Here is a 27,371-nt window from a genome sequence, read left to right as displayed (position 1 = left end):
AGTGTTGCAGCCATACTGGAACAGCTTGGCTAGGGGCACGACAAGGTCTGGAGCACAAGTCTACAGTACTACTGCCTGAATGTTGTCAGGGCCTTTCTGAAATCAAAATCTATCACATCCAAAGAACTTCCATAGTCAATAAGGTCTGTCTTTGAATTGAGCCAAGGCTCCCTGTAAACTCCTGCTGTCTACTTCTCACCCAGTATGCATGAGAAGTACTGAGAGAGCCATAAACTTGTGAGAGGACATTGCACAGAACAGCAGTGAACCTGGGACAGGCAGGTGGGCGGGCGTGCACCTGGCCCGATCAGACTTGAAATCGCGCAAAATGACATCGGGTGAGCGTCCTGACATCGTCACACACTCGCGCAACATTTCAGTCGGCACTTTATGTATCCAGAATTCAGCTATCCAACTGGTAAATGGTATTTTTTGTGTGATTTTGCTTCTGCAACTTCTTCAATATATGACATTTGCATCATTGTTGCATTCCTGTCCTCTGTGAACAGTGACCATGAGTGCCAAACAAAATAGCAGTCATTGCACCTACTTTGCCAGGCACCAAACAGGGTGTTTGGGTACTGTCACACTTTAATGCAGATTCTCACCTCTACGTTTATTCAACCAGCTGCTGGTTTATGCTTTTCAATGTTTTTGCCCCATTCAACCTTTAAATAGGCTAAAAGAATCTTTTCATAGCACTGTATAAAGGCTGTTACAAGTTTACACCTATCTCTAGCCATTTATCTTTAAGTGGCTGCAATAGCAAAACGCAGCCATTTGTTATCTATTTGGTAAATCATCAGCACCAAATCTAATATTGGATTAGATTTGGAACTTGACATTAATAATTAATTGGTGCAAAGCTCCAGAGTACAGCCTAGTGAGAAGTCAACAGTAGTTTTCTCTTGGAGTTCCACAATTTTGGTGCAGGGATCAGAAAATATGTTATTTTTAATAATTCAATTACGTGATGTAAGCAACACTGGCTGGGCCAGCATTTACTGCCCATCCCTAATTGCACTTGAGAAGGCGGTTGTTAGCTGCCTTCCTGAACTGCTGCAATCCATGTGATCTAATTTGTATTTTTATTGGTCCCACAATACTCAAGAAGATTGATACCATCCTAGACAAAGCAGCCCGCTTGATTGACACCTCATCCACAAACATTCACTCCCTCCACTACCAATGCACAGTAGCAGCAGTGTGCACCATCCGCAAGAAGCACTGAAGGAATTCGCCAAGGCTCCTTCGATAGCACCTTTCGAACCCACAACCACCACCATCTAAAAGGACAAGGGCAGCCGACAGGTGGGAACACCACCACCTGAAAGTTCCCCTCCAAGTCACTCAACATCCTGACTTGGAAATATATCGCTGTTCTTTCATTGTTGCTGGGTCAAAATCCTGGAACTCCCTTCCTAACAGCACTGTGGGCGTGCCTACACCACATGGACTGCAGCAGTTCAAGAAGGTAGCTCACCACTGCCTTCTCAAGGGCAACTAAGGATCGACAATAAATTCTGGCCCAGCCAGAGAAGCCTATATCCCATGAATGAATAATAAAAAAAGTATTTCTGACTGGAAAGAAGTACACCTATGCATGATGTGAAATCACCTTGTTTGTTTCTTTTTCTTTGCATTCAGGCTTCTTATTGGCTCTCCCTGGGACGGACAACTCAAAAACAGAACTGGTGATGTCTATAAATGTCCAGCATTCAAGACCAGTAACCCAGAATGTGTGAAGCTGAACTTAGCTGGTAAATTGAAATATATTTTCCCTCATTAAATCATTGTGACAATATTCATATTCACAAAGTATTTGGGCTCAATCCTCATCTTTTATTCCATGTTATTGTATAATCTTATAAAAAGTGGTATGTGTAAGCTTGCAAAATCAAAGCAGGTAACCAATGATGTTATCAGGCCCCTGATTGGCTTATATCCATTGCTTACTGGCTCTGGGCAGGTGGCTTAGTTGGCTGTCCAGAAGCTCCATTAAAAGAAAAAAATATTGATTTCCCGGTGGGTAAGTAATCTGGGGCATTTCCATGGCCCACCCATCCAGTTTCCACTGGCCGATAAGGGTTAAAATTGCCCCACCTCATCATCGAATCTAAATGATTTTTAATTTCCCTAAGCAATCGTTAAAATGCACAAGGTATAGCCAGTGATATTAGCCCATAATAATAGGCTGCCCATATTGGATAAAAGGATCAAACAAAAATGTGTTGAAGAGTAGGGAAAGTGGTTGAACAAAAAATGTGAAGAAATAGAAAAGGCAAAAACATAGACTCAAGAACAATGCATAAAGACACAAGGGAAATCACAGGAAAAGATGGGTACACATCTGGTAGATACATCAAAGGGAAACAAGGAGAAGTTATCATAGAAAGGGATCAAGTACTTGCAAGGTGGACTAAATATACACAAGACTTATTGAAGGATATGTAGACAAGAAGAAAAGCCCACAGTTAAGAAAAACATGGATGGTCCAAAGATCATGAAAGATTTAGTAAAACAGCAATAAATAAGATGGTAAACAATAAAGAAAGGGCCAAATGAAATAGTCGCAGAATAAATTAAAAGTTTAGAAGACTTTGGAATAGAAAAACTCTTATCTCTCGTCTTTAATGAAGTTTGCGACAGAGGAGAATTCCCAGAAGTTTTAAGTAAATCAATATTTAGAGCACTTCCTACAAAGCCTGGGGCAATTGAATGTGAACTCCATGGCACTATTAGTCTGACGAATCACATTACTAAGGTCCTCCTTCGAGTACTGATGAACAGGGCCAGGAGCAAGATAAAGCCAGAAATTCCTGCTTTTCAATGTGGTTTTGTAGAAATTAGAGGAACAAGAAATATTATCTTTATGGTATGCATGCTATCAGAAACAGCCATGAAGAAGAAAAAATATGTATTCATATAGTTTATTGATTATGGTAAGGCATTTGATAAGGTGAAACATGAAGAACTAATGAGCATGTTAGAGTTTCTTTACCTTGACGGCAAAGAACTTAGAATGATAAGAAATCTTTATTGGGAACAAACTGCAGCCAAAAAAGTTGAGACCAATTTAAGCGAGCTGCGGAGATTAAAAGAGGGGGTCTGACAGAGGTGTGTTTAGTCCTCAGATTTATTCAATTTCTATAGTGAAAATATTCTTAGAGAGGTTGAAGGCCTTCCTGGATTATTAGTTGGAGGCTCCAATCTTAATCACATAAGATACACCTATGACACTGCTCTTATTGCTGACTCTGAAGAGAAACTGCAAAATCTCGTAGTATCCAAAAAGAAAATCATACCATAATGGAGAGGCTTTGGTGTGGTGGTGTTGTCACTAGTAATCCAGAAACCTAGGGTAATACTCTGGGGACATGAGTTCAAACCCTACCATGGCAGATGGTGGAATTAAGTGTCTAATGAAACCATTGTCATAAAAACCCATTTGCTTCACTAATGTCCTTTAGGGAAGGAAATCTGCTATCCTTACCTGGTCTAGCTCATGTGTGACTCCAGACCCACAGCAATGTGGTTGACTCTGAAATGCACTCGCAAGCCATTTAGTTCCCAAGAGCAATTAGGGATGAGTAATAAATACTGGCCTAGCTAACAACACTCTCATCCTGTGAACTAATCAAAAAAATATGTGAGATCACAGTGAAGAATGAAAAGGTCACACAGGTAGACAAATTTTGTTACCTAGGAAGTATGTTAACATTGGACAGAAAGCACAACCAAGAAATAAGGCGAAGGATTGGAATGGCCAAACATCATTTCAAAAATGAAAAATATTATGACCAACCCAAAATTAGCCATGAAAGCAAAGCTGAGAATGCTGGAATTTTGTCATACAGAAGCAAGTATTGAACAATCAGTTGAAGCACTGAAGAGAAAATTGAAGCTACAGAGTTGTGGTTTTTGAACAGTGTTGTTGCTGGAACTAATTAATTCTTTTCTTCTTGGTCTGCAGCATCATTGAGATCTTAGTGCTGAAGCCTTTGCTTCTGTTCTGAATCACTTAGAGTTAGGAAAATCCTGAGAAGTCTCAAATCAGGTGATATTGGAATCATAGATTTTGCTTTATTTAAGGGGACATAAGGAAACTTTTAATTTAAAAAATAAATTAAATTGTCAAGTCTCCAGAAAAAGATCGGAATGGATGAAAGATAATATAACATTCAAGGACCTGAATTCACTCACCTTTACATCCCTGGTTGTTTCTCCTACAGCTGCAAGTATGTTTCTCCCTCATATGGTAATCACCCTCTTGGTGACAGAATTCCTGTAAATATTTGCCATACATGGAAAATGATCCCTAGACAAGAAAAGTGGGCTGGGCTCATAGTAACCTTTGGTTGGCAAACAGATCCACCCCACATCCCCTGCGCCATCACAATGAAAAGAAGAGACTTTGCAGAGAAATCTGGCTGTAACAATGACTATCACCCCTTTGAGCCACAGAGCATCTTTGCAATGCAGGAAGAAATTTAACAATCTTACCAGAGCAGCTAAAGTTAATTAACTGCTGCCCTGCATCTTGCCTGAAACCTCTTCATATACCACTTAATCATTCATTAAGCTCACTTTATTTTGTGTTTTTATTCATTCATGTGATGTGGGCATTGCCAGCAAGGCCAGCAATTCTTGCTCATCCCAAGTGCCTTCAGAAGTTAGTGGCGAGTTGCCTTCTTGAACCACTGCAGTCCATGTGGTGTAGGGATATCCACAGTGCTGCTCAGGAGGGAGTTCCAGAATTTTGACCCTGCAACAGTGAAGGAACGGCGATATATTTCCAAGACAGATGGAATGTGACTTGCAGACGCTGATGTTCTCATGTGCCAGTTTCCCTCGTTCTCCTGGAGAAGAGTTTGCAGATTTGGAAGGTGCTATCTAAGAAGCATTGGGGAGTTGTTGTGTGCATCATCATGCAGATGGTATATGATGCAGCCAAGGGTGTATCCTTGGTGGAGGGGGTGAAAGATTAAAATGGTGTATAGGCTGCTTTGCCCTGGCTGGTGTTGAGATTCTTGAGTGTTGTTGGAGTTGCAGTCATTCAAGCAAGTAGAGAATATTCCATCTCATCCCCATCTGCCTTGTAGATGATAGACAGGCTTTAGAGAGTTAGCATTTGAAGTACTTGCTGCAGAATTCCCAACCTCTGGCTCACTCTTGTAGCAACAACATTTATGGCTAGAATTTTACTGATTAGGCAAATGGCCCAACTTCAGGAGGAAATGCATGGCACTGGCATGCCTGGGTGACTTGCGGGACATCCCACTGCATTTTATGGGCGGCAGCCAATTAAGTGGCTGCCACCATGGCTGCCATCCTATCAGTAACAGCAGTCCATCCCTCAAGAGCTGCCAGTCCAATCAACGGGCCAACAGCTCAGCAACCTCAGTTTGCAATAGGAGACAGAGATTCTTCTAAGTTTACTACTGAGTTGTCGCCTCCCTAGTGAAATCTCATTTGAGACATTATCGAGGGAGCAATGTGGTCTATAGACTCTGATGGTCGGGCACTCCCTAGTTGATCTTTGGCGTAGGACAGCAGCTTTTGTCTCCAATTTGCCTTTGTTTGCATATATGCATCCCCTAGTCTGCAGGCACTATTAGCAGAATTTAGCATGTACTTTAGTATGGATGTAATGCTTGTGAATTTGGTTTACTCTTCAAAATCTGTCCTCCTACACCAGAACTACACTTTTGCATATGTATACAGAGGGAATGAGAGGGAGAGAGCATGAGTTCAGGATACTTTCAAAACCTGTGGTTAATATTTTAAAAAAACAACAGACAAAAAGACTGGTCACTTGGACCAGGTACTGGAGTGTGGATGACAATTATGGAGCTGTTCTCCGATATTATGCACACTAATTCTGCATCAGAGAACATGAGAGAAAATGGGGGATGGTGGTGGTGTGTGACTTCCTAGACTTCCTTCAGTTTTGATCGTGTCTTCTGTTAGCTCCCTTGTGTACTAGAGAGCCACAAAGTATTAAAGGAACCTATAGTACATAACCAGACTACAAAACTTCTGATAGAGCTTAATAAGATTGTAAAATGCACTTCAGGCTTTTCATGCTCATACCATCTCCATTGTTACTTTTTACAGAGTTTTTAACAGTTCCCAATATCACTGAAATAAAAGAAAATATGACCCTCGGAATGTCATTGGCATCCAATCCTAAAGCAGGCTTTCTGGTAAGACATTTAACTTAATTGTTAAATTTATTTAAGACACCACCAAATAAGAAATATGTTTAATTGAATCGATGCATAAAGAAATAAGGAAAATTTCAGTTTTCTCTTCTTTCTGTTAAATACAAGAGGTGAACTCTATACCCAACTTATTAAAAGGTCCTGGAAACAAGGTGAAAATTGTTGATGAAAGTATTGCTGAAAAAAGAGGCATATCTAAGCTTTTCATCTTGCACTCATCAGAATACTCACAAGAATACCAATATGAGGGGGAAAACAACAATTTATACTGTCTGTGAAGAGAGTGCTGATTGGTTAGCAAGTGGAGTTGCCATGGAGAATGCACCACTGATGGTGACTGATGGCTAACTGCCAAGCATTGTTTGAAATTTAAACCAGGCAGCTTGACCCTGATTGGTCAAGGCATTACCCTGAGGAATGAGTCAGAGTATTGCTGTCACTTATTTTGTTTAGCTGAAACAGGCACAATGTGTGTACATGTTCTTTCTGTCTGCAAAGAACTGGGCTCTGTGTATTAATATGTGTAGCTTCCAGTACATGCAAATGCGCCACACTGTGAGCCTGACTGACAACCTTAAATTGGTTGTCAGTGTAATTCTTAGCACACTGAGGATTATTTAGCAAATGTTGTCCAATCGTGGAATCACATCTAATGTTGGACACTGTGTTTAGAGTTTGATAAGCACTGGCTGGTTGGAATCGGTCTGTGCCCTGCCTGTTGCAAAAAACAGCTGGAACATACTTTTTGAGGCATATTGAGGATTATTTAGCCACTATTCATTTTGACTGTTGCTCCAGATCCAAATTAATCAGGTCTGTAACCACTTTTTTCTGCCCCTTTTTTTTTTACTTCTTTTCTCTTTAAACATTCTGTTTTCTTACATCCTTTCAATGGTCCTCTCTTGAGTACTCTGTTCTCCCAAACCTTGAACCCAACTCTTCAGTACACCTTGACCTTCCTATTCCCCTGCTGGCATGCCAGCCTGACTCCCTCTTAGATAAGCCTACACCTACTCTCTGTACCTGTCTTGACATCATCTGTAGGGTCCATCCAGGCACTCATTCCTACCTCTTTATAAAGCAGCTCCAACAGTCCCATCTTAGTCTCTCAACAACCTTCCCACCCAGTGCTCCACTGGGGAATAACCTTGCCAATCTCTTCCTCATCCATTCATCCCTCTTAGTGCTAACTCTTGACAGCGGATCAGCTATCATCATCCCTCTCCACATTTCCTTCTACAATGTTTTTGAACAGGGCCTTTGCCACCCATGAGTTCATTATGAGTGATTGATTGAGTTAATATTGTGGCTTGATGGAAACTTGCCTGTGGGGTGATGAAACATTCGCCCAAAATGAAGCCTCCCCATCTGGCTGTGCCTTCAACCACTTGTCCCACCCAAAACATCACAGTGGCGATGTGGGTCTAATCACCAAATCACAACTCGGTCTTTCCCCTTACTCCTCTGGCACTTACTCCTTTGAGCACCTCACGTTCTTCAACCTCTTATTTAGAATTCTTGTTCGCCAACATCCACCCAAGTAACTTAAAACATGTTCTCACTCCTTTCCTCCCTTAGCTTCTGCATGGATCAACTTTTCATCCTTGGTGATTTCAATTGATCATGCTCTCTCCATTACCTCACTTCCCTCCTATCCTACCTTAAATTTTACCTTCATGTAAACACACCAACCCATAATTTTTTTAAATTCATCCACGGGATGTGGGCTTCACTAGCTGGGTGACCATTTAATGCCCATCCCTAGTTGCCCTTGAGAAGGTGGTGGTGAGCTGCCTTCTTGAACCGCTGCAATCCATATGGTGTAGGTACACCCACAGTGCTGTTAGGAAGGGAGCCCCAGGATTTTGAGCCAGGGACAGTGAAGGAATGGCAATATATTTCCAAGTAAGGATACTGAGAGACTTGGAGGGGAACTTCCAGGTGGTGGTGCTCCTATCTATCTGCTGCCCTTGTCTTTCTAGATGATAGTGGCCGTGGGTTTGGAAGGTGCTGTCAAAGGAGCTTTGGTGAATTCCTGCAAATCATCTTGTAGATGGTACAGACTGCTGCTATTATGCGTTGGTGGTGGAGAGAGTGAATGTTTGTGGATGTGGTGCCAATCAAGTGGGCGGCTTTATCCTGGACAGTGTCAAGCTTCTGGAGTCAGGAGATGAGTTCCTCGTCACATGATTCCTAGCCTCTGACCTGTCTTTGCAGCCACTGTATTTATATGGCTAGTCTAGTTCAGTTTCTGGTCAATGATAACCCCCCAGGATGTTGATAGTGGGAGATTCAGTGATAGTAATGCCATTGAACATCAAGGGACGATGATTGGATTCTCTCTTGTTGGAGATGGGCATTGCCTGGCACTTGTGTGGCGCGAATGTTACTTGACACTTGTCAGCCTAAGCCTGTCCAGAACTTGCTGCATTTGGACATGGACTGCTTCAGTGTCTCAGAAGTCACGAATGGTGCTGAATATCGTGCAATCATTAGCGAACATCCCCATTTCTGACCTTCTGACCTTATGATGGAAGGAAGGTCATTGATGAAGCAGCTGAAGATGATTGGCCGAGGACACTACCCTGAGGAACGTCTGCAGTGATGTCCTGGAGCTGAGATGACTGACCTCCAACAACCACAACCATCTTCCTTTGTGCTAGGTATGACTCCAACAAGTGGAGGTTTCCCCTTGATTCCCATTGTCTCCAGTTTTGCTAGGGCTCCTTGATGCCACACTCTGTCAAATGCTGCCTTGATGTCGCTCTCACCTCACCTCAGGAGTTCAGCTCTTTTGTCCATGTTTGAACCAAGGCTATAATGAGGTCAGGAGCTGAGTGGCCCTGGTGGAACCCAGACTGGACATCAGTGAGCAGGTTACTGCTAAGCAAGTGCCGCTTGATAGCACTGTTGATGACCCCTTCCATCACTTTACTGATGATGGAGAGTAGACTAATGGGGAGGTAATTGACTGGGTTGGATTTGTCCTGCTTTTCGTGTACAGGACATACCTCGGCAATTTTCCAGATTGCCGGGTTGATGCCAGTGTTGTAATTGTACTGGAACTGCTTGGCTAGGGGCGTGGCAAGTTCTGGAGCACAAGTCTTCAGTACTATTGACGGAATATTGTCAGGGCCCATAGCTTCAGCAGTACCAGTGCTTTCAGCCATTTCCTGATATCACACGGAATTAATCAAATTGGCTGAAGACTAGCATCTGTGATGCTGGGGATCTCCGGAGGAGGCCAAGAAGGATCAACCACTTGGCCCTTCTGGCTGAAGATTGTAGCAAATGCATCAGCCTTATTTTTACCACTGATGTTCTGGGCTCCTTCATCATTGAGGATGGGGATATTTGTGGAGCCACCTCCTCCAGTAAGCTGTTTACTTGTCCACCACCATTCACAACTGGATATGGCAGGACTGCGGAGCTTAGATCTGATCCGTTGGTTATGGGATTGTTTAGCTCTGTCTATCACTTGCTGCCTATGCTGTTTGGCACACAAGTAGCCCTGTGTTATAGCTTCGCCAGGTTGACACCTCATTTTTAGGTATGCCTGGTGCTCTCCTGGCATGCCCTCCTGCACTCTTCATTTAACCAGGATTGCACCCCTTGCTTGATGATAACGGTAGAGTGGGGGATATGCCGGATCACGAGGTTACAGATTGTGGTTGTATACAATTCTTTTGCTGTTGCTAGCCCTCAGCGCCTCATGGACGCCCAGTCTTGAATTGTTAGATCTGTTCAAAATCTATCTCATTTAGCATGGTGGTAGTGCCACACAACATGATGGAGGGTATCCTCAATGTGAAGATGGGACTTCATCTCAGCAATGACTGTGAGGTGGTCACTCCTACCAATACTGTCATGGACAAATGCAACTGCGACTGGCACCCTCAGTAATTCCTCCAAGTGACGTTCAACTTGGAGAGCACTGATTCATCAGCTGAGGGAGGGTGGTATGTGATAATCAGCAGGTTTCCTTGCCCATATTTGGCTTGATGCCATGAGACTTCATGGGGTCTGGAGTTGATGTTGAGGATTCCTAGGGCAACTCCCTCCTGACTGTATGCTACTGTGCCACCACCTCTATCAGGCCTGTCCTGCCAGTGGGACAGGACATACCCAGGGATGGTGGTGATGGTGGTGTCTGGGACATTATCTGTAAGGTATGATTCCGTGAGGATGATTACGTCAGGATGTTCCTTGACTAGTCTGTGAGACAGCTCTCCCAATTTTGGCACTAGCCCCCAAATGTTAGTGAGGAGGACTTTGAGGGTTGGCAGGGCTGAGATTGCCGTTGTCGTTTCAGGTCCCTAGGTTGATAACGGTCCGGTTTCATTCCTTTTTTGTGACTTTGTAGCAGTTTGTTATAACTGAGTGGCTTATTAGGCCATTTCAGAGGGCATTCTTAAGAGTCAACCACCTTGCTGTGGGTCTGGAGTCACATGTAGGCTATGGGCCTAGTGCTGGAAAATGGAATTAGAATAGTTAGGTACTTGTTTGACCGGCGCAGACTTGATGGGCCAAAGGGCCTTTTTCTGTGCTGTAGACCTCTATGGCTTCAGTGGTTGACAGACTTCCTTCCCTGAAGGGCATTAGTGATCCAGATAGTATTTTACAATGATTTCATGGTCATCATCAGACTTCTAATTCCAGATTTTTATTGAATTCAAATTCCACCATCTGCCATGGTGGGATTTGAACCCAGGTCCCCAGAGCATTACCCTGGGTCCCTGGATTACTAGTCCAGCGACAATACTACTACGTCATCGCCTCCCCCATATTCTCAACTATCTAATGGCAGCTGAAGAATCACAGGCAATGATCTCTCTTCCCAATCCCATAAGGATCTGTCCTTGACCTCCACCTATTTCTCATCTGCATGCTGTTCCTTAGTGAAATCACACAAAAACACAGGGCCAATTTTATGGCCCCCAGCAAGGCGTGTTTTTGGCAAGGGTGGGTCAGGTAAAATATGATGAGTGGCTAGTCCACTGCCTTTCCATCCATCCCCGACCCATTCCCCAAATTGCAGTGGGTGGACAAGGTGTCCACTAGGCTACCTGCCCTTGGGACCACTGAAGCCATAGAGTCATAGAGACATAGAGGTCACAGCACAGAAAAAGGCCCTTTGGCCCATTGAAACTGTGCCAGTCAAACAAGTACCTAACTATTCTAATCCCATTTTCTAGCACTAGGCCTATAGCCTTGTATGCCATGGCATCGCAAGTGCACATCCAAATACTTAAGTGTTATGAGGGTTTCTGCCTCTACCACCCTTTCAGGCTGTGAGTTCCAAATTCCCACCACCCTCTGGGTGAAAAAATTCTTCCTCACATCCCCTCTAAACCTCCTTCCCCTTACCTTAAATCTATGTCCTCTGGTTATTGATCCCTCCACCAAGGGGAAAAGTTCCTTCCTGTCTACTCTACCTATGTCCCTCATAATTTTATACACTTCAATCATGTCCCCCCTCAATCTCCTCTACTCCAGTCTATCCAATCTCTCCTCATAACTAAAACTCTCCAGTCCAGGCAACGTCCTGGTAAATCTCCTCTGCACTCTCTCTAGTGCAATCACATCCTTCCTAAAATGCGGATTCCAGAACTTCACACAATACTCTAGCTGTGGCCTAACCATATTTTATACATTTCCAGCATTATCTCCCTGCTCCTATATTCTATGCCTTGGCTAATAAAGGCAAATATTCCATATGCCTTCTTAGCCACCTTATTTACCTGTCCCACAATTTAAGGGACCGGTGGACGTGCACACCAAGATCTCTCTCATCCAAGATAAGAGCCCATGGTGTTAGAGGCAGGGTACTAGCATGCCTAGAAGATTGGCTGTCTGGCAGAAGGCAGGGAGTGGGGATAAGCGGGTCCTTCTCAAGGTGGCGGCCGGTGACTAGTAGAGTTCCGCAGGGGTCAGTGTTGGGACCACAACTTTTCACTTTATACATTAATGATCGAGATGAAGGAACTGAGGGCAACCTGGCTAAGTTTGCAGATGATACAAAGATAGGTGGAGGGACAGGTAGTATTGAGGAGGCGGGGAGGCTGCAGAAGAATTTGGACAGGTTAGGAGAATGGGCAAAGAAGTGGCAGATGGAATACAACGTGGGGAAGTATGAGATCATGCACTTTGGTAGGAAGAATAGAGGCATAGACTATTTTCTAAATGGGGAGAGAATTCAGAAGTCTGGAGTGCAAAGGGACTTTGGAGTCCTAGTCCAGGATTCTCTTAAGGTTTACTTGCAGGTTGAGTCAGTAGTTAGGAAGGCAAATGCAATGTTGGCATTTATTTCAAGAGGACTAGAATACAAAAGCAGGATGTGCTGCTGAAGCTTTGTAAGGCTCTGGTCAGACCACATTTAGAATCTTGTGAGCAATTTTGGGCCCCGTATCTCAGGAAGGAAGTGCTGGCCCTGGAGAGGGTCCAGAGGAGGTTCACAAGAATGATCCCAGGAATGAAAGGCTTAACATATGAGGAACATTTGAGGACTTTGGGTCTATACTCGATGGAGTTTAGAAGGATGAGGGGGGAATCTGATTGAAACTTACAGAATACGGAAAGGCCTGGATAGAGTGGACATGGGGAAGATGTTTCCATTAGTAGGAGAGACTAGGACCCGAGGGCATAGCCTCAGAGTAAAGGGAAGATCTTTTAGAACAGAGATGAGGAGAAACTTCTGTAGCCAGAGAGTGGTGAATCTATGGAACTCATTGCCACAGATGGCTGTGGAGGCCAGGTCATTGAGTGTATTTAAGACCGAGATAGATAGGTTCTTGATTGGTAAGGGGATCAAAGGTTATGGGGAGAAGGCGGGAGATGGGGTTGAGAAACTTATCAGCCATGATTGAATGGCGGAGCAGACTCGATGGGCCAAATGGCCTAATTTCTGCTCCTATGTCTTATGGTCTTATGGTCTTATGATCCCTGTGGGACCCCACTGGACACAGACATCCAGTCACAAAAACACCCCTCAACCATCACCCTCTGCTTCCTGCAACTCAGCCGATTCTGGATCCAATTTGCCAAATTGCCTTGGATCCCATGGGCTCTTACCTTCATTATCAGTCTCCCATGCGGGACCTTATCAGCCTCCATAACCTGACCTCCCTCCCATCCTTTCTTACGGTGCACAAAGCCTGGACTCATTTCACTCCAGGACGCATGCTGCCTTCTTCATGGCACTGCTTGCTGTCCCAGCAATGACCACTGCTTATTTCTGGCATTGCCAGGACTGCAAGGGCTGCTGGCCAATCAATTTGGCTAGCAGCACTTGAGGGCAGGATTTCCACTGAGGGGCAGAAGTCCCACACTTAGCCTGTTCAAGCTGCCTGCAGCGTAATATTGCTGCTGGGTAGCCATTTTAAAAGTTGGCTTTCTTTAGTGGGGGTCCCAGGGGGTGTGAGGAATATGCCACCTGATAAAATTCATCCCACAGCATCAGTTTTCAAATTACACTTTCTCTACCTCACCACCACTGTCTCTAAATTGACTGATTCCTTGACCAATATCCAGCCCTGCATGAGCAGACGTTTCCTCCAACTAAATATTTGGAGGGAAAAAGCCATTTATTCCCTTTCCTGCCATTAACTCTGTCCCTCACCCTGGCAACTTTGGTGCCATATCTGATACTGAGATGTGCTTCCAACCACATAACTGTACCATTGCTAAGACTGCCTATCTCCACCTTCAATACACTGCATAAATCTGCCCTTGCCTCAGCCCATCTGCTGCTGAAATCCTCATTCATTCCTTTGTTACCTCTAGACTTAACTATTTCTGCACATTCCTTACTGGCCTCCCAGATTTTACTCTCCGAAAACTTAAGGTCATCCAAAACTCTGCTACCCACATCCTAACTCGTACCAAATCCCATTCACCCATCATCCCTGTGCTCGTTGACCTGCATTGATTCTGGGTTAAGGTAACACCTTGATTTTAAAATTCTCATCCTTGTTTTCAAATCCATCCATGGCTTCAGCCCCTCCCTTTCATTCGAATCTTCTCCATCCCACAATCATCCATGATATCTGTGCTCCTCTAAATTTGGCCTCTCGAACACCCCTGATTTTAATCATTCTATCATTGATGCTTTCAGCTTCCAAAGCTTCAAGCTCTGGTTACTCTCCCTATACATCCCCGCTTCTCTACCTCACTTTATTCCTCTGAGACTCTCTTAAGGTCCACCTCTACGAACAAGCTTTGGCCACCTGGCCTGGTATTGCATCATGTGGCTTAAAATATAAATTTTACTTTATAATACTCCTGTGAAGTGTCTTGAAATGTTTAATATATAATATATAAATGCAATTTGTTGTTGTTGAGTCATCATCACCATATGTTCATTCTTTCTTTCAGACATGCGGGCCACTTTATTCTTACAAGTGTGGAGGCCTATATTATGCAGCTGGTGCCTGTTTGAATGTAAGCTCCACTTTCCAAGTTGTAAACACCATAGCGCCTACAGTGAAAGGTACGCAGCCAAGGAACTTGATTCTGTATGCTTTAAAAAGCTATGAAGTAGATATACAGATATTCATAAAGTGAACATACATGGCATCAATATTCAACAGAACTTCCAATTTAGGGTAAAAGACCTCCACATTCAGAAACAAAGCCAACCCAGAGGTCATTTGACTATTATTCACTAAACATTTCCCATAAAGGGCTTGCTGAAAAACAAACAAGCAACGACATTGAAAGAATATTTGCTTAGAAGACAAAGCACTTGCAGATGATGTTGCCAGGAATGGTAATAGCTACCATAAAATGCCATATATGTATATGGGCTTTTTCAAAAATATTGACCCTTTGACTTGGCCTTTTGATAGTTCTTAAATTGAGAAATGATGATAATACTAATAAAATTGAAAACATGCCAAGTAGCATGAATCTAGGATATTCATATTGACTGATTAACACAATGCTACACATTATACTCTCTCTCAAGAAAATTGTTTTAATTGAATAACCTGACAAAGACCCCTCAATGACCCAGAAGTAAACTCATGCTCAGATCCAAATAAAAATAGAAAATGCTGGAAATGCTCAGCAGGTCAGGCAGCATCTGTGGAGAGACAAACAGAGACCTTTCATCACAACTTGGCAAATTTAGAAATGTAATAGGATTTAAGTGCTTGAAATGGGGAAGGATAGGAAAAGAACAAAATGATAGGGCAGAAGACAGGAGACATTAAATGCAGTGCCAAGGGGAGTGGTAATGGGAGAAGTAAAGAAAAAAAATGTGATGAGATACTAACTCTGTTTCTCTCTCCGAAGAAGCTCGCTGATCTGCTGAGTATTTCCAGAATTTTCTATTTTTATTTCAGATTTCCAGCGTCTACAGTATTTTGTTTTTGTATCAGGCTCAGACCCATTCAGTGCATCAATTTCTCATATACTTCATCGCAAATTACAAGTATTTCCTTGACTAAGTTTTTAATGGTTAATTTCTAACAAACGGCAGCTCAAAGAAGGATTTCCGTCATGAACATAAGGAATTCATTTTAACATAAATTTAATATTTTCTGTCAGTTTCTTTCAAGCAGTGAGTATCCCTTGTTATAGTGGATTTACCTGGCATCAGCTTGGTAAAACTACTTTCCTAATGACGTTAATAGAATACTAAGTATTAAGAATTTAATAAAATTCCTGCCATGTGCCAATTTATCATTATTGCTTTGCCACTGCTGATATTTGCTGAAATCATATTTAATGCATGGATTTGGCTGTGACTTCAATGGAGCAAAACTTACCGGCATGTTTACAGAATATTTGGGGTGGAGCTACAAGAACTAAATTCAAAATATAATTCAGCCCTGCGTCTAATCTTAATGACGATAGCGCACCTTTTAAGGAGCTAATCTATTTCCTCTACACGAAAGTTAATGACAAACAAAGCTGACCTCAACCTTCCCTGTCTCAATTGAAAAAGGGGACTTGAGGAGTTCATGGGCTCTCTGCCCCATGCCTTCCCGCTCAATTATTCACTCCTCTCACCACTTCCAAGCCAGCTGCAGGAGTTGAGGAAGGCAGCATTAAATTCCAGCCCATGAGTGCCTAATCAAATTATTCTGAGGAAAAATTCCTTACTGTGTTTTCATCTTTTCTATGATTAAACTTCCATTACCCCTTGGCCATACACCTATCATGCCAATTCACCCAGGATCCACCAAGGGCAAACCTCAGGACCCATGCTGATTTTAAATCAAATAAAGTCCTAAGTACATATTACAGACTTTATTTTTTTTTAAACTATTACATTTACATTCATTCAACTATATCCTTATAAAACAAACATTTCATTCAAGTGTTTAATCCCTTATAAAAACAAACATTCTGTTCAACTGCTTAATCCTTTATAAAACAAATATTGTGTTCAACTGTTTAATCCCTTATAAAAACATATGTTGTAATTCATGGTCCCACTTAAAAGAGCCAATACCACTTGGAACTGTCAATAAGACTGTGAAATGGAAGGTACCCTCCTGTGAAAATGAAAGGTTGTGAAATCAGTCATGTGGCACTAATCCAGTAATGGTTACCCCCAGGGTTAATTTTTCTTTCTGACAAAGTGAAATAGCGAACAATAATTTCTTTTTAAATCTTCCAGACATTTTTTTTCCAATGAGTTAATGAGCAGAAGTCTAAAATGCCTTGACAGCTTGACAGTTGGCCTTTGCCAGTTCATTGTGATACTTTTAATAGTTCCCTTTAACAGTTTATTTTGACACTTTTGACAGTTCAAATTAGCTTGACAGACACACATATTCATGCCTACTTTTAACAACCTCAAGGGGCACCTTACCTCTCCCAAGCAGCACCTGAACTCCCCCAAAGGTGACCATGGAACAATGTCCAAAGGAGTGCCCTACCTCTCCAAAAGGATGCCTCAGCTCTCCAAGGTGTTCTACAAAGCTCAGAACTGATCCTATCATGCCTAACCAGCGCATGTTGTGTTTCCCACACCTGAGTCACAAAAATTAGGAATAAATGGAGGCAGCTGTTGATTTATATGATTAGATGCTCCACAAAATGCAGATGCACAACTCCTGACCTGGGCTCATTCCCCCCATAGCTGCGAAAATGGTAGGTGCATGTTCGGGGGCCACTTCCGCCATTTTTGCAATGTTGATGAGGCTTTCTGTCATTGCAAAAATCTAGGTCTGGGATTCTGCAAAGGGCTTGCTAGTTTGTAGGCTCAGTAGCACATCATGTGCGCCAGAAATATATCAAGGAGACCTATAAAATACTTCAGAATAATGCATATTTATGATGGTTTCCTTAATATAAAAATAATGGAAAATGTATACATTTTACAACGTAGTCAAGCAATCGTCTGACATACTTATTCACAAAATCATACCTATCAGCCTATGCCTTAGATTCCTCCATTACCATCACTGGCTATGCCATGTCACACCAGCGGGACAGACCCAGCAGAGGTGTTGGCACAATAGTATAATGATGGGAGGAAGTGGCCCTGGGAGTCCTCAACATTTGCTCTGGAATTCATGAAATCTCATGACATTTGGGTCAAACATAAGCAAAGAAAACCCCTTGGTGATGGCCACCTACTGCTCTCCCTGAGCTGACAAATCTGTACTCCTCCATGTTGAACGCTACATGGAAGAAAGACAGAAGGGAGCAAAGGCACAGAATGTACTCTGAGTGGATTGACTTGAATGGCCATCAACAAGAATGACTCAGTAATACCACTAAGAAAGAATATGCTGCGCAGGTAATGGTGAAAGACGAGGTAGTTCAGACACTTGAAGGATTTAAACTTGATAAACAGTCACTTCGCAGTACAGAACTTGAATATGCTGAAAAGAGAGACATGTTGCCAAAGCTTTTCACCTGGCGCTCATTCAGGCGAATACAAGAATGCCAAATTTCAAGGGATCACAATAATTTATACTACAGGAGAAAAGGGTGCTGATTGTTTGGCAAGTCAATTCTGGTTAAGGTGTTGCGGAAAGCAATGCGGAACTATAGGCTCCCCAAGCTCCCTGATAATTCAAAAAAGGAGCAAAGCTTGAACGTGTTCCTTTTGTTTGCAGAGAGCCGGTCCCTGTATATGAATGTATGTTGCTTCTAGCAAGTGTAAATGAGCCATGTTACAGGTTTGACTGATAATCTTAGATTGATTGTTAGTGCAGCTATTAGCACACTCCAGATTTTTCAGTAACTGAGTTCTGAAGAAGGGTCATCTTTGACTCAAAACGTTAACTCTGTTTCTCTCTCCACAGATGCTGCCAGACCTGCTGAGTATTTCCAGAACTTTCTGTTTTCATCCCAGCAGCTACAGGCCAGTCAGTTTAACCTTAGTGGTGGGAAAGCTTCTAAAAACGACAATTCAGAACAAAATTAATCATCACTTAGGCGAAGGCAGGTTAATTAAGGAAAGCCAGCATGGATTTGTTACAAGAAAATCGTGTTTAATTAAATTGCTGAAGTTTTTGATGTGGTAACTGTTACAATCCCAGCTGATGTTAATGCTGAACAAGTCAGACTCCAGAGTGAAACCTGGCTTGATAGATCCTAATTTTTTTTTAAGAAACCATGGAGGAAAGTTACTGATCAAATTCACAGGAGTCTGATGATGAACTTTTAACACAAAGAATAAAACGCTAATTAAACAAGAGAAAAGAATTATATTGTACCAGTCAAAAAGGTTGATAAAATCTCAATACAAACACAAGGAAATTATTCAAATATTCACTATTCCTTCACAATAGGGGCAGAATTTTTCATTGAGCAGCCGGGCGCGCGCCCTCCCTGATCGAGCATTAAATGACACGCGCTGAATTCAGGCAAGCGTCCCAATGTCCTCGTGCACTCGCGCAATATTTCACTCGTCAGGTGCGCAGGGGAGTTAGAGCCATCCCCCACCATTAATTAACACACCGGTTGACATCACTTTGCTGAAGAATCGCACATGCGCAAAGACATGACCACTGGACTTGAGAGTAGTGGTGCATCAGCTGCTAGAAGACCAAGACAATGATGACTGGACGGCAACAAGGCCTTCCCATCACCATCAAGCAACAGGACATCAATGACGTCAACCATGTCCCCTACCTAGGATGCAACACCTCCAGGGAGCGTGATGTAGAGATCAATGTCCACACAAGGATCGTCAAAGCAGAATCAGTCTTCCAATGGTGTGGGCATCCAGTACCATTAACGTGCGCCTAACCCAAATGAATGTAAAATGACACGGCATGATGTCAGGTGAGCGTCCCAATGTCATCGCACACTCGTGTGATATTTCGCTTGGCCGGCGTGCGCAGGAGTCAAACCCATGCCCGCCATTAAGATGCCAGTTAAGGCCCTTAACTGACGGTGATTTAATGTTGCCCATGCAAGTTTTCGCTCATTGCACAGGCAAAACGGGCAGGCGGGCAGTCCACAATTTGCAAAACCTCATGCACGGGCGGAATAAGAAAGGCCAGCAGCATTATCAATGTGAACAGTGAGGAGTTTTGGAGATAGTTCGCTGCTGGTGGGCTTATTGAGACTTGGCAGCTTCATCTCTAATCAGGACTTCATTCTTAGCATTTCCAGGCTTCATTTCTGGACACATTGGTGTCTTCCAGGCCCCCTGAAGATTCAGACCGTGTGGACTCTTCCAGGTATCAGACAGTCTTCCCTTACCCTGGTAATGGGGATTGTGGTTTCTGTTGGTGGCACCTCCGAGGAGGAGGAACAGGGGGGCAGAAGGGAGAGGAGGCCAGGTGTCCCAAAGCAGTTTCCAGGGGAGGGACCTGTGGGAGGAGTGGCGCAGGCACAAGGGGCACAGGACCAGCAAGAAGTCCAAGGTGGAAGAGGCCGCAGAAGATGCCACTGTCCTGATGCCAGGGTATATACAGGCGGTGATGCAGCTGCCTTAATCTGTCCGAGGTGCAATGCCAAAGGAGGCTCTGCCTCTCAAGGGAGACCACCATTTGTCAGATGATCGGGCCTGAGATCAGGTCCAACTGTATGGGTGGACACCCCAAGCCAGTGGCTCTGAAGGTCACTGTGGCCCTCAACTGCTATGCCTCTGGCTCTTTCCAGGGCTCAGTGTGGAGTCTCCCAATCAGCTACCCATAGTTGAGTCAAGCTGGTGACAGATGGGTACTGACCTTTATTCATTGCCATATGGACGAGGCCATCCAGGCTGAGGCAGCCAGAGGCTTTGCAGCAATTGCGGGGTTCCCCCAAGTCCAGGGTGCCATCGACTGCACATGTGTGGCCATCAATGCACCAGCAGGTCAGATGGGTGCCTTAGTCAACAGGAAGGGATCCTTGAACGTGCAGATAGTGTGTGATCATAGGATGCAGATTCTGCAAGTCTGTGCAAGGTACCCAGGCAGCTCCCACGACGCCTACATCCTCAGACACTCCTGGGTGCTGAGGCTCTTCAGTGCTCCAGCCCGACTGGATGGATGGCTGCTGGGTGACAAGGGCTAACCCCTCAAAAGGTGGCTCATGATGCCTCTCTGTCACCCAAGAACAGAGGTCGAGCAGCTGTACAACAGGAGCCATGGCTCCACAAGGGCAGTGGTAGAGAGAACCGTTGGCCTTCTCAAGATGCGCTTCCAATGTCTGGACCATTCAGCAGGGGTACTGCAATAGCCCCCAGAATGGGTGCTACTGATCCTGTGCATGCTGCACTCTCCACAATCTGGCGCAGGCAAGGGGGGACCCACTGGAGGAAGAGGAACTTGACGCTGCGGCACAGGCAATGGAGGATGAATCCAGTAGTGAGTCAGAAGATGAGCACAATGAGGAGAACGCTGAGGGCATGGAGCAAGACCTTGGAACCTTCAGGGAGGTGGGGACGCCAGGGATGTCTTGATTGAATGCTCCTTCAGCTAGGCTGCCAAATAAGAACTACCACCTCTTACCAGGTCTGCCACATCCATCATAGATTACACAAATGACCCTTTCCTTGGCCCCCAAGATACACTCAGTACCTCTGCAATAAAGGTTCGAGCCACCTACGTCCAGCATTACATCCTGGCCTACCCTGCACCTACAAAACAAATAAAGCATATTCAGGCCAATAAGACAAAAGCAAATTTAATTGTATATTTGAACTGACATGGTCTTGAACAGAAAGAAATCAGTGTTGGTAGTCACGCCATTAAAAAAGTTAAAAATGGGGAATAAAAGATCACTCGTGAGCAGTCCCTCTTGTGATTAAGGTACTTTAAACTTATGTTTTTGGGTGCTAGGTTGCTCCCCCATTGCTGGCACCTGCATTAGAGACAGCCTGCTGACCCTGCTGTCTTGTTGGCCTTGATGAACTTGGTAGTCATCCTTTGGCCAGTGGAGCCTGTGCTGGACCCGCCTGGGAGGGAGCAGCCAGTGCCACAGCTGGCATCTCTCCAGTCATTGCAGCCTCATCAGATGTGATGATCACTGGCAGAGGGGTGGAGGAGCTGCTGCCATCATCCAGAGCACCTTAAGAAGAGCCTGCAGAGATGACAAGCAGGTCGTGCGCCAATGTGAGGTCACTCTGGCCCTTCCTGCTCATCATTGATGGACAGGCACCTAGCTGGGATACTGGGTGCCCCATCCATTTCCCACATGGACATTGACCAGCTGAGGTCATTGCCTATGTGAGGGCTTGCAGGTCCGAGCGCAACCCCACGAACCCCTGATTCTGTTCCTGGATCAGTCTCTCCATGAGAGTCACCGCTTTCTCCACGGAGGAGGCATTGCGCTCGGCCATGCGGGTCAACGCAGTGCTCACGCTCCACAGGGACTCCTCCATCATGGGGAACATGGCACGCATACCTTCTTGGCTCTCCACCAGATCCTCCCGCACACCCCACTGGATGTCCAGCATCTGCTGCCTAATGGATGACTCCAGAGACTCATCACCAGCCTTCGACTGGGCATCGTCTTAGTCTCCAGCAGTCCTCCGACTGCCGGCGCCCTGGAAACTCTCTGCCTTCGCCTGCTCCTCAAGCAAGTGTGAAGTGCCCTCACCAATGTACATCGAGGTACAATCCACTGAATGAATGCCCACTGAGGTGTTGGTATCTGCGCCGGTGCCTGCTTCAGAGAGCAGGTGTGACGCAGGTGCTTGGAGCATGGTGGTCCTCCAGTGTCAGGGGTGGCCCTTCAGGGTCCGGAGATTGAACACCTGCTGGTGAATCTAAAAGGGAGAAGAAGGACATGTCATTAGTTAAAGTCATCACAGTGTCACCATGCATACCAGGCACCCAGGTGAAACAATGGAGATCTGCATCATGGTGCACTCATTTTTCAATGATTAATGGGGACTCCAGGTTCAAGGCTCACACCAAAGAAGAGATTACACTAGTACAGTTCACAAGCTGAAATTCTCATCTCACCGTCGTCTGACAACACAGCCTTACTGCGGCTGCTTGACTGAGAAGCATGGCGCCTCTCAAATTCCAAGGCCTCCTGCTCATAGTGGGAGAGAATGAGGAGGTGTGGGGGTCCTCTGCCAGTCCGCAACCTCTCAATATTCTTATGGGATGTCTACTCCTGAAAGGACAAGGGACCATTGTGAGTCTACTCTCTACCTGCAGCGCCATTGCAGCTTGGGCAACCCCAGCTGAGGAGCACCTTGCAGGGCATATCTGAGTCATGGCCCTCAAGGTGCAAGGCACTCAGTCAAAGCAGCCAGGGCTCAGCCCCTTGGCCAGCTCTGGCATGATCAACAGTTGGCACTCACACTCTAACACCCCTGAGCTCCAAGGGGGGATGGCCTGCCCAAAACAATTCAACACACTGACCCATGCCAATGTGGTACTCACTTCCTGAATGCAGCAAGTCATTGAAGCGCTTCAGGCACTGCACCTAGATATGCCACACCATATCGTGACTGCTCACCCGGGCTGCCACCTCCTCCCATGCCCTCCTGGTGAGGGGCGATAGCCTCTTCCTTCCACCTCTGGAGATGAGGGTGTCCTTCCTGGCAGCCACCTCCTCCAAGAGGGCATCGAGGCACTCGTTGGAAAAATGGGGGTCCGAGTGCCCCCACCAAACCTGCCCTCCCACCTGGCATTTGCTGACATTCTGGACTCCATCCTTGCAGTGTTAGACAGACGTCATTCCCTGGCAGCCTTTCTGGGGCTGCCTGGGCCGTTTTTAAACAGGCCACTAGGCCACCACTGGACCCAAAGGCTGACAGGCCCCAGCCTCCCGCTTGACCGCTCGGCCCTTCCCGGCCAGTGACGAGCCATGTTTCATACTGGCCGGCCCTGAATTGGCCCGCCAGCATGAAATCATGGTCCGGCCCCGATTGCGGGTGGTGGGCGGCTTCCTGGCCGATCCCGCCGAGCCCACCCATTGAGGGCAAAATTCTGCCCCAGCAACATCTTTACAGATACATGCACATTCAGAAAGATAAAACAATTTACAATATCTAGCTTATACTCTAATATTCAGGGTAAGTATGATGTACATACGAATTAGCAGGTGAACAGTCATCAGGCACACCACACTCCAAAGTAAATGACAGTTGCAACTAAAGCAAATTCCATGGATTTCCCAACAACCCTTCCAAGCGTTTGTCACTTTGTGAGCCAACCAGTCTCACTGAAACTTTGTCTTTCTCACGAGTGTTTCCAATCTTAATATTTGAAGCATTTACCTTGGAATTCGCTCCAAATGTCGCTCCTACTAGACAGCTGCAACAATGGCCCACCTCGTTTCAATCTTGCCTTCCAAGATTTTTTTCCACTGGAGCTCCACATACACTCAAACTTCACCTTCCAAGCACAATTTCAGATCCTTAGCCATGCCCAAACAGAACACCACTGCTCCCCAAAAGCACGCAATAAGGAGTCACCAACATTCAGCTGCCTCCTCGGATCTTCAGGGCTTCTCTCAAGCCTGTTTTTCTTCAAGTCTGCTCCTCGCAGCTTTCTCTTTAACTCAGAGTCTATTGCTCTGTTCCTTTCTTTTAACTTGACTTCTAGGAGCTCTTTCTGATCCCTGCCATTGTCCCTGTCTGAGACTTTCTGCTGGGACCTCTCCCTGTCCTCTTCCCATATCCTGCTCCCTGGGACACACTCAACACAATGGTGCTCCATTATCAGATCACCTGACCTACTTTTCTACTGTTCTACTTCTTTTTCTCTGTGCAGATGTGCAAGGCCAGTTTCTGGCCCAAGAAATGTAAAATACATGATCTGTGCATGTGCAGCTATTTCCTGGCCAGCACAAGCACGGAAGGCCCAAGACTCACTGGGAACTGGAGCTCCTGACCACAAAGGTAAGTATTTGAGTTTCATTGAAGAGATTTAATGAGGGCAATGCTGTTGATGTGGTGTATTTCCAAAAGGCATTTGATAAAGTGCCACACAACTGGCTTGTGAGCAAATTGTAGCTCATGGAATAAAAGGGACAGTAGCAACATGGATATTACATTGGCTGAGATTTTGAATCAAAAGTAGCGGTGAATGGTTGTTTAATGGACTGGAGGAATATTTATAGTGGAATTCCTCAGGGCTTGGTGTTAGGACCCCTACTCTTCCGGATATATATTACTGACCTAGTCCTTGTTGTACAGGATACAATTTCAAAATTTGCAGATGATACAAAATGTTGAAATATTATGAACTGTAAGGAGGATAGCGTAGAACTTAAAAAGGACATAGAGAACTTGGTGGTGGAATGGGTGGGGAGGTGGCTGATGGAATTTAATGCAGAGACAAGTGAAGTGATTCATTTTGGTTGGAAGACCATAGAGAGACAATATAAAATAAAGGTACAATTCTAAAAGGGGTTCAGGAGCAGAGGAACCTGAGTGTATATGTGCATAAACCATTGAACGTGGCAGAACAGGTTGAGAGCACGATTAATAAAGCATACGGCTTTATTATCATTCTGCACTTTATTAATAAGGGTATAGAGTACAAAAGCAAGGAAGCTATGTTAAACCTGGAACAAACACTGGTTCAGCCTCAACTGGATTATTGTGTCCTTTTCTGGGCACCACACTTTAGGAAGGATGCGAAGGACAGCATGTAGAAAAGATTCACGAAAATGGTTCCAGGGATGAGGAACTTCAGTTATATACATAGATTGGAGAAGTTGAGACTGTTTTGCTTGGAGAAGAGAACGTTCAATGAAGATTTGATAGTGGGGTATTGCATTCTGTACATATCCTATTGAATTGAAAAATAATTTGTAACTGTATTTTCAACATAAACAGAGGGTAAACAAAAACAGAATTACCTGGAAAAACTCAGCAGGTCTGGCAGCATCGGCGGAGAAGAAAAGAGTTGACGTTTCGAGTCCTCATGACCCTTCGACAGAACTAGTTCTGTCGAAGGGTCATGAGGACTCGAAACGTCAACTCTTTTCTTCTCCGCCGATGCTGCCAGACCTGCTGAGTTTTTCCAGGTAATTCTGTTTTTGTTTTGGATTTCCAGCATCCGCAGTTTTTTTGTTTTTATAAACAGAGGGTAGTCTGGCTTGAACACTAGCCAATTTAGTGCCTTTGTGCTCAGTGTCGCAAATGATTCACAACCACGCCATATCTCTCTGATGATTTAGAGAGAGAGAATCTGGATTGCTTTGAATTCTGTTGAGTCAAGGAGCACAAGAAGGACAGTCTGCAGTGTACTGAGCAATACTAAAGCATGGTGCCCTTGAGAGAAAATGTTACATACTTCTCGGCTCATGGACTTTGTGTGAACCTGAGTTCAACATGCACATTGTTAATGCTGTCAAAGTGATAACTGAGCAAAACTCTTGACATCACACAAGACCACTTACAATGTCTGTATTTCTGAATTTAGTTGAAAAGATTTTTTGTTCACATGCTTATAATATTGCTATAGAAAGTGACCAGAAATATCCATGTTCCCCCAAAGCCCCTGAATTTTCAATGTTTCTTTAACATTTAAACCTAGAAGCATGAGCATAAACATTTGTCAGAAATGACTCATATTGCTGTTTAAATGCAATCAAAAGCTTTGTCCTCAATAATGCTATATTTATACACCGTACAAATACTTCTTCATGTGACCATTTCATCTCCTTTAATGTTGGATTATAATTTCTTTAAATTTCAAAACAAAACAAAATTTTAAGTCATAATACCTATTTTACAACTAAAATATTGTTTCAATACTAAAATGAGAGATGTAGGCTGGGATTTTGAGTGCCCGCTGGCGTCAGGTATGTTTGGTGGCGTGAACAGACAATATGGTGCGATGGGTTTCACTACAGTGTGAAACCATATTGTGATTGTCTTCTCAGCCCCCGATGCCGGGCTGCATTCCCCACCATCGGATGTCAGGAACCTTGTTGTATTACATCAGCAATAATACAATCCCTCCCCACCCCCACCCCCCCGCGATGGATCGTCCGTCATGTCGGTGGGAAAACACGCCAACGTGTTTCTCAACAGCACGTAAGCGACGTACACTTGACAGACTGCACTTTGATTGAGACTTCAAGGCTTTTTTGATTACCTTGCTTCGGTCAGCATTCACAGTCAGCACCAGGCTTCGCAGACAGCATCACAACACTTTTAGGGGCACTCAATGCAGGTGTCTACCTACCAGATCAGCCATATGTGGCTTTTCAATGGCTGCAGGGCTAGGGCTTGCTTAGCAAAGGGGGAGAAGTGACCTCAGGCAAGGGAAGAGGCTGCAGTACTTAAGAACATAAGAAACAGGGGTAGACCATTCAGCACCTCAGGCCTGCTTCCCCATTCAATAAGATCATTGTTGATCTCCTTGTGTTTTGATTTCCACATTCACATCTAACCCCGATAACTTTGATTCCCTTGCCTAACAAGAATTTATCTACCTCAGCCTTAAAAATATTCAATGAAGGACGAGGGCTGTACTGGGGAAGGAGGGTAATCCGGGGTGTGTGGGGGGAGTACATGTTGATCTGTGCAAGTGGCCTCAAGTTGGTGATGCCTGAGGAGGCAGTCTCCAGAGGAGATGAGGCCAGATGGAGATGTGAGATGGAGAAGAAAAGAGTTGACGTTTCGAGTCCTCATGACCCTTCGACAGAACTAGTTCTGTCGAAGGGTCATGAGGACTCGAAACGTCAACTCTTTTCTTCTCCGCCGATGCTGCCAGACCTGCTGAGTTTTTCCAGGTAATTCTGTTTTTGTTTTGGATTTCCAGCATCCGCAGT

At 44.5% G+C, this 27,371-nt stretch overlaps 1 protein-coding gene across 2 annotated transcripts in view; it reads left to right on the top strand.

Moving 5' to 3' along the window:
* itga1 (integrin, alpha 1) overlaps positions 1–27,371 on the top strand; it is a 334,480-nt gene that overhangs the window by 65,037 nt on the left and 242,072 nt on the right. For both annotated transcript variants that reach the window (XM_041192519.1, XM_041192527.1), the window contains exons 3-5: positions 1,648–1,760; positions 6,118–6,206; positions 14,598–14,712. In XM_041192519.1, coding sequence (XP_041048453.1) covers positions 1,648–1,760; positions 6,118–6,206; positions 14,598–14,712 — 317 coding nt within the window. The remainder of the gene's footprint in view (positions 1–1,647; positions 1,761–6,117; positions 6,207–14,597; positions 14,713–27,371) is intronic.

This window comes from Carcharodon carcharias, chromosome 1 (genome assembly GCF_017639515.1).
Source record: "Carcharodon carcharias isolate sCarCar2 chromosome 1, sCarCar2.pri, whole genome shotgun sequence".
Lineage (NCBI taxonomy): Eukaryota > Metazoa > Chordata > Chondrichthyes > Lamniformes > Lamnidae > Carcharodon > Carcharodon carcharias.
This window is presented reverse-complemented; position numbering and strand designations above follow the sequence as displayed.